At 30.2% G+C, this 9,047-nt stretch overlaps 1 protein-coding gene across 1 annotated transcript; it reads left to right on the top strand.

The window, feature by feature from the left end:
- Positions 1 to 3,492: 3,492 nt before the first annotated feature.
- On the top strand, positions 3,493 to 8,717 carry LOC145129187 (protein FAR1-RELATED SEQUENCE 5-like). The gene is made up of 6 exons (XM_079063913.1): positions 3,493 to 3,589; positions 3,813 to 3,923; positions 4,031 to 4,811; positions 4,879 to 4,915; positions 7,566 to 7,928; positions 8,241 to 8,717. Exons 1-6 carry the CDS (start codon positions 3,493 to 3,495, stop codon positions 8,715 to 8,717), a joined length of 1,866 nt encoding a protein of 621 aa, XP_078920039.1.
- Positions 8,718 to 9,047: the final 330 nt, after the last annotated feature.

The following is a 9,047-nucleotide window of genomic DNA, read 5'->3' as shown; positions in this document are numbered from 1 at the left end:
TGATTTTAGTTAACATCTGTTTTTTACAATATCGTAGGATTGATTACTAAGCTAATCGACTGTGTATTTTGAATTGATGCATTTTGTTTTGGGTGTTGTTAATTAAGAAAAGAGGAATCAACATGTTTGCCGTTTGGTGCTTCTGTTGGTTCCCAGTTTATAACATTAGGTAGATGTTCATAAAAAACCAAACATCTCTTTTCTTGTATTAACTTTATTTTGATGCATTTTATTCATTTTTTTTATCTACAATTGATCTCTTTTTTTTAAGTATTATTAGTAAAATTTGGTTTTGGAATTATTTTTAGTGTTTGTTTTTCTTTTACTAATCATAGATTTAGTTCTATGATAGGGAATATGGTTATATAATCATAGATGATTAAAACATGAATTAGAATTTGGAATAATGTGTGGCAAATTGGCAAGTGATTTACTTATAATCTTATTCACTAACGATTAAAATGACTGAAAATACAACAGGTTTGGTTTTGCATTTGAATTTGATTATAATCATTTTCGTTTGGGTATTAATTTGTTGTTTTTTTGGCTTATTCACTATGTAACGGGACGAACGAAGTGCAACGAACGTGATGAATTTTCATGGGTTAGATGGGCACTTGGGATCTCTATTTTCATATTTCTTGTTGCGATTTTTTTTCTCTGGAGTGTGTTTATCATTTGTGAAGATAATTGTTATATATATATATATATATATATATATATATATATATATATGTATATATATATATATATATATATATATATATAGTCACGTACGAAGTGTTTTAATCATTTACGAATATAACTGTTTTATATATATAGTCATTTATGAAGTGTTTCATCATTTATGAATATAGCATTAGTACTTTATTCACCACAGTGTTCGTTGTTTTCCGAATATAATTGAAGTGTTTTAATCTTTTACAGTTACAATTATATTTGATTTTTGATTTTCATATTTTGTTTTATTCATTTATGATTACAATTGTATTCATAAACAGCAATATATATTTTATTCATGTTTGAATATATCTGTAAAAAATATGATTAAAGAAAACTAATTCAATAAATTGATAAATTTATATTGTGTACTGTTCACTTCTAAATGAGATTTTAAATGAATCAGTTGAAAAAAAAGGTTGTTTTTTTTATAAAAAAATAATTAGATAAAAAAAGTATGAATATTCAAAAGCCTCGTTTAAAAAAAAAAGAAATCTGATAAAATAAATGTTTTTGTTAACGAAAAAAGAAAAAAATGATTAATTCATTTTTTAGGTAGTTACTTTAATTATCGCCGGATTTAAGGAAATCATAATTTAATATTAATATGTTAAAATTTAATTTAAATGAAAATTGTCTAATTTACCCTTATAAAATGATTGACACAGAAGTGTTTTCGCGTTTTCAACCTTTAGGTGTTATCATTTGATATATATATATATATATATATATATATATATATATATATATATATATATATATATATATATATATATATATATATATATATATATATAGAGAGAGAGAGAGAGGGGGGTCCAGGTGTTTAAAGTAATTATTGTGTTATCGTATTCATAAATGTGGGCCAATCAAAATTAAAAAAAAATTAAATAATTTAATAAATAAATAAGGGTAATTTAGTAATATGATTAACAGCTTCCAAAAATAATCTCTATAATCATGGTATTGACTTTTAACCCTAATTTATCTAGGTTTTATATCTTTTTTTTTTAAACGGCAACGTACTCCAATACCAATACCCCACCATCGCCCCTGACTTTCACCATCCTTCCAATGAAAAGATTCCGATTACGCACCCTAATCCCTCTTCCGACCTACATTTCTTACTTCCTTTGATCCATCGATTTCTGTTCAAATCAATCAACCAACTTCTACCAATCAGGTTAGCTTACTCTCTTCTCTTTAGTGAGCGTTTTTTTCTCTTCCGATGATCCATTTTTTGTCCGGTTCGAGTTTCTCTGTTGGTTACGAGGTTTATTGCTTTACTTGTTTTATTGAATTGTTTTTCTTTCGAGCTTCGTATTCGAGTGAATCGATGTTTGGTTAGATTCGATTTTTGATATAATGAAGTAACATGAAGCTCTGTTCGAGTTAATTTTCACTTAGGGTTTTTTTCCTTCCGTTTTTGTTTGTTACAGGAATCGATAACTCAGCTTTATAATTCCAATTCAAGTGGAATTTGGGGGTTTTGAGTGATATGGAGATCATCGTGTTTCTTTCAAATGGTCTGAGTGATGCAGCAAAGGGACTGATTCTAATGGTCTGATTCATATTTCAATTTATGTTTTTTTTTTCTGATTTAACACTTCATTTATATGGACAGTGCAGGATCTTGACAAGGTTGAATTCTAAAAAGGTATCAAGTATGTTTATGTAGATGATTCAATGGATGATATTGGTGAGATTCCAATTCTATTGGAATGGAATCACGTATTCCAATTCTGTTGGAATGGAATCACGAATTCCAATTCTGTTGGAATCACAGAAGTTGATGCTTGAAGAACGGACCACAAAATTGAAACGAACCACATTATTCTTTTAGAATGTATTAGTCGTTGTTAGATTTTGATGTTTTCTTTCTCGTTTTAAAAGTTTTTTTAGTTTTATTCTTTAACAATAAATGTAATTCTTAACAATTGTTACCCGTATTCTATAAAAAATAATGTATTTTTTGTTTTTATTCTTCAATTGATTGTTCAAGAATTTGTTATTCTACAAGAAGTTCTTAAAGTCATGATCAAGAAATAGGTTCAAGAATATTTTTATTATTTATGGTTCAAGAATATTTTTATTTTTGAGTAAATAATTAAATAAATAAACATATTCTGTCAGAATGTCCGAATTAAAATAGTTATAATTCGTAAAATCAGATTTTTAAAATTAATAGAATCTATGATCCCTTAAAATATGTAATTTTCCTTTATTAAATCTATATTAATTGACTAAAATACCATTGTAATTAAATTAGATGATATTTTTCAATTACATTTAATTCAATAATATATATTAATCACTTTCTTAAAATAAGTAAAATTGATTGGCCCACAGTTATGCATACAATAACACAATAATTACTTTGAATAGAATAACTTATGCCTATATATATATATATATATATATATATATATATATATATATATATATATATATATATATATAGGGGAAGGTTATTGCAAAAATACATAAAAGATGCGAAAATACAAGAACCAATCAGAAAATGACACATCATTAACCTTTATTATTATTATTAAATCATTAAACTAAATTATAAAGGGTATAAATGTCCCTTAAAAAATATTGTAATACACGTTTTCTATGTATTCGTACTAATAACTACTTCATCATAAACTGCAAAACATATTAACCGTTAATAAGGCTATTAACCAACATCTCCATGATTCGCCAATTCAATATAACCGAATCTTGATGAATCTAAATACTCTAAACAAAAATCTTAGTGAAAGAAAAAAGATGAATTTTCAAGAAGATATTCTTACATCGACAACAAGTGATTATCAAAACTTAACAATTGAAAAATCAGAAAGTGTATTCAACGATCATAATGCAGGCAAGTTTTCAATATGTTTTTATCTGATTTGAAAAACAATAGGTTATTTAACTTCAATTGATCTTCCGTGAATTAATATCAAACATTATTAAAGAGTTTTATTACAAAAAAACTGCATACTTATTTTAATTCAATGTTCAATTAAAGAAGATATTGATGATTACATAAAAACAGATACGATACAAAAAAAAATTCAATAAGATTGCATAATTTTTTACCGCAGAATTTTTTTATGGAGATGGAGACGATTTTTATGTTCCAACTGCTGAAAAAGAAATACAATCATCAATTGATTTCAGCATTGATGAGTCAGAATCATACAATCTTTGTTCAGGTGATCAATCAGAAACATTAATCACAAATTATTCAGGCAAGCATTCAACCTTAATATTAAATTAATAAATTTTTATTAGAATAACTACAAATTTCATATATAAACAGAACCAATTTATCCTGAAGGAGACGATTTATATCATCCAAATGTTGAAAAAGAATTGATTCCTAAGGAAAAAGATTCTTTTCCATCATTGAATGAAGCAATTGAAACGTATCGGAAGTATGGGAAAGCTGCTGGCTTGGAATTAGAATGGGAACTTCAACTTATTATGGAGATTATACTCTGCGAAAAAAAACATATAAGGTGCAACAAGTATGGTCAACCAAGGAAAAAAAGTGTTGACACATTGACATCAAGAGATCTGAAAAAGAAAGAAAGAAAAAGTTATCATAAGGTAACAGGATGCATGGCAATGATAGGTTTTCACAGAGATCATAAAAGTAATACTTTTACAGTATACAAATTTCAAGCAGTACATAATCATCCACTAAATGATTTTGATCAACAAAGCATTTGTAGTAAAAGCCATAAGCTGACAATTTGTGATCAAGAACTTATTGTGAAAGCTTCTACTTTAAACATTGGAGCTACAAAAGCACACAAGTTACAAGCAAGTCTAAAAGGAGGCTACGATAACGTAACTGCATCCAAGATTGATTACAAAAATTTCTGGAGAGATTATATGAATATAGTTGGACCTAATGATGCTCAATGTGTTGTGGACCAGTTGCAAATTCGAAGAGATAATTATCCAAATTTCCACTTTGAATATAAGCTAAATGATAAAGTACTAAATGCTATGTTTTGGGCAGATGAAACTGCTAAAGAAAATTACTCTAAGTTTTCTGATGTGATTTCAATGGATGCAACTTACAGAACCAATAGGTACATTTCAATATAATATTTATATTTATATTAAAAATTAAGTTATATGATATAAGATACATTACAGGTACAATATGATTTTTGTTCCTTTCACTGCCATTAATGTAACGCCCGTAGATCCGGGCTAGTCAATTTAGAGACAATGAGCATCAAAAATGAGTTTTTGATGGAAGATTATTTAAAAGGAATAATCTTAACCAAGTGGTAGTATATGTTACAAGGGTTCCGTACATATAAAGAACGCCGAAATCCGAGTTATAACGAAGAAGTTATGGCCCGTCGAAGTTTTACAGCAAAACCGGCACGGCACCGGGAGACGTAAATAGTGAATTTACAATAGAGGAATTTTTAGACTTAGTAATCTAAACAAAAGTTGTAGTATATGTTAAACCGAGAACATAAAAAAAAGAACGCCCAAATCTGACCTCGTATGAGGAAGTTATGAAATTTCTAAGATTTGGAATCGCAGTGCACGGCCCGAAACTCGAATTTTAGTTCGAGCGGTTTTTGGCCTACGTGACCTAAATGAGAGTTGAATATTTCATTAATAGGAACTCAACAATAAAAAGACAGATGAAAACGGAGTCCGTATGAAGGAGTTACGAATTCTTCGCGGTCGTTTAACAGTCTAATATCCTCCTACTGTTAAATTTAAGATCGGTCGAGAATTAGCCAACGAAGTCAAAATGAAAGTTGTAGATCTTGTTTTTACCTACATGTGGATATAAATAACGTCGAAAACGGAGCTCGTATGTGAGAGTTATGATTTTTCTAAGTCGGGAGGCTGTTGTGCGAAATCGGGTGACGTGGCGAAATCCTGGCCGTTGCTTCCTCCCCAAGGCTAGCCACCAGATGGTGACACCTGGCCATAAAACTCGACGAGTTTGAGGTAAACTCGACGAGTTTGGGTGATTTCCAGCCTATAAAAAGGGTGTCGGAGCATCCTCATTTCTCACACCTTCCAACTTCTCTTTCTCTCTCTAGAATCTCTCTCTAAGCCTCCTTAAGCCCCCTAAAGTCTAGGAAAACCCCCTAGCACCCGAAGGAAGCCCCGAGGCTCCCAAAGCCTCGAGAAAAGAGTATTTCGGTTCGGAAACGCTGCTCCAAGCAAAGTCCGGTTTTCTATAAAATCTGTTGTAAGTGAGCTACGCCTAACCTATCTTTAGTATAGCTTATGTTTTAATATAGTAATGTTATTAGGACCTTATAATAAGTACTTGGGCTATAATTATGGGTTATATAAGTATCGTTTAACGCTTATATAATAGTAATAATAGCTAGACTATTAATTAGTTTCGGTGAATATTAGACTAAACTCTAGTGGTAATGATACTAGGTTTTGTCCGAGGAAAATTGTGTTAAGAGTAACGAAGTGCTGTCCGAGTGCCGAGTCACCACCTTCTCAAGTGAGTGCATGGTCCCTTTCATCTTACACATAGATATGAAGTATTTTATATAAATTACATGCTATGTGTGCATATTATCTGAATACTTGCTGTCTATGATGGATGAATGATTTTATACATGTTTTAAATGATTTAAACATATATTTATTTTATATCTACAAATATGTTGGGATAAAACATGGGTAGATGAAATAGTTGGTGTGTGATGAAATAAAATGATGAGAGATAGGTGATGATAGGAAGGTGATGATAATTAGGTGATGGATAGGTGATGATGAATCGGTGATGTAGGATGAAAGATACTATAACCTTGTCCGACAATTTGGAGATTTGTCATCTACTATAGTATAGATGGCGACCACGGACTATTCTAGACAACCCGTGGAAACACCAGCAGACTTATAACCTGTAGGTGATGAATTACGAGTCCAGGTGATGTTGTGACTGTATATTCATGTGATGACACTCTAACCCTTACTGTGAATTACGAGTTCAGGCGACGTTGTAACTACATATTCATGCCTTAGGAACGAGCATATACAGAAATGTGAGGTAAAAATAAATGAGAGGTAAATATGATATAGGAGATGACCCTTAAGATAATTCTTTAAGGAATATTAAAGAGGATAACGGGGATGGGTAATCGGGTTGATTGTTTGATGTTTAAATATAATAATTATATTATTGTGGGTTGAAAACCCTATGTACTCACCAGGTTTCCCAACCTGACCCACTCCAGCTTATTGTATCACAGGTGTCGATACGAAGCTACTTTACACTGAGAGATTTAAAAGAGATGTAGATCACTAGTGTAAATGAATGTAAGTTCTGTTTATGCTTATGTTTCTGTATTGACGATGACATCCCAATGTTTTAAAATAAATAAAAAATACATTTCTTCGGAAATGCTTTGATAACGTATTTATCATGTTTTTCTGGGAACAAATTCCGCAACATTTTTATTAAAAGAGGTACTCTGATTTTTATAAAGCATAAACAAAATCGGTCTTTTCTGGCCGTGAAAATGGGGATGTCACAATTAACAACCATGACAAGACAATCAATGTTGGGGCTGGACTCTTATCGGATGAAACAATAGAGTCATATACATGGTTGTTAAGAGCTTTTCTTAAAGCACATGGAAAAATTCCTTCCATGATTTTGTCTGATATGGATCCGGCTTTATGCACGTCCATTTCAAAAGAGTTTCAGGGATGTAGACACAGGTTATGTATGTGGCACATCATGAACAAAATACCTGCCAAAGTAATTTACTTATTAACTATGTAGTTAATAGAATTTTTAAATTTAACATTGTATACTAACAACTTAATAATTGGAATTGCAGGTTTGTTCAGATGTAGTTGAAAATACAGATTTCAAGAAACAATTACATAAAATTGTTTGGAACATACATCTTGAACCAGCAGAATTTGAGAGTAAGTGGAACTTAATGCTGGACAAATTCAAATTGAGAGAAAATAAATGGTTAAATGACATGTATAATAAGAAAGACAAATGGATTCCTTCTTACTTTAGAGATATACCTATGTGTGGTCTTATGAAGACAACATCACGATCTGAAAGTTCAAATTCTTTCTTCAATGTTTTCTCTAGCCCATCCAATTTACTTGTGAATTTTATGTTTAACTTTGACACTGCTATTGCAAAGCAACGTCATGAACAAAAAAGATTGGATATACAAGAGATGGTACTCCTCATATGATTTCTGCAGATTATCCATTGAAGATTGAAAAACATGCATCCACTATTTATACTAGGGAGGCAGTCATTAAAGTACAAAAGGAGATCAAAAAAGCATTCACTTTATGTTTCCAAAAGACATCCTTAATTGTGAATGAAAGTCAAGAATGCACAATAGTTTACAAGAACCACAAAACTGGAGAAAGGCCCCATTTCAAGGTTTAAAATTATTTAACATTATATTTATTTTATATTTCTATTTTTTAAAGTTTTTATTATAAATGAATTTTGATAAAAAAAAAAACAAATAATATTGCAGGTGTTTTTTAATGAAGGAGATATGACCATACACTGTTCATGTAAGCATTTCCAGTTTTATGGAATTCTTTGTTGTCATTGTTTTAGAGTTCTCTTAGACAATGACATTTTCAATATACCGGAAAAATACATTCTTGATCGATGGAGAAAAAACATTGTGGATGTTTCTTATCAAAAGATATTGCATAGATGGGGAGTGGGCAACACTGAAACTTCAAATCTTTTGCATGAGGCGTCATATTTTTATGAGAAATGTGTTGATTCGGTGGCTCATGATCTTGGGAAATTACAAGAACTGGTACAAAGTTTGAAGACATTAAGCATTGAGTGTGAAAAGAATGTGGTGACTAAACCACATACAAATCCAATAAAAGAAATTGTTGAAAATGTTGTTGGACTCCACATTCCAAATGAAATTGACATTGAGCCACCTAGCGGGATAAGAACTAAAGGTTCCGGAAAGAGAAATAGAATGTGAAGCTCTGCAGAAAAAGCAATTGAAAAATCTCTTAAGGTTAAACGAAAATTCACAGGATGTAATGAATTTTTCAATCATGATAAAAGAAATTGCCCCATCAATCCATCCAAATTCCTTATGCCTTTGAAAAAACATCAGTAGAAAACTTTATATTATGATTTTCTTATGTAAACTTATGGTAAATCTTTGCAGATATTTGTTTAATCATGCAATTTTAGTTTCATATATTTGAATGTGTTACAATGTTTGATTATTATGTTATCAAAATGATGTTTCTGTTACAAAAGGACAATTATGCCCTTCAATCAAAATACAAAATGTTTTCTTATC

This window comes from Lactuca virosa, chromosome 1, assembly GCF_052849685.1.
Source record: "Lactuca virosa cultivar CGN04683 chromosome 1, Lactuca_virosa_CGN04683_v6, whole genome shotgun sequence".
In the NCBI taxonomy this organism is placed as follows: Eukaryota; Viridiplantae; Streptophyta; class Magnoliopsida; order Asterales; family Asteraceae; genus Lactuca; species Lactuca virosa.
This window is presented reverse-complemented; position numbering and strand designations above follow the sequence as displayed.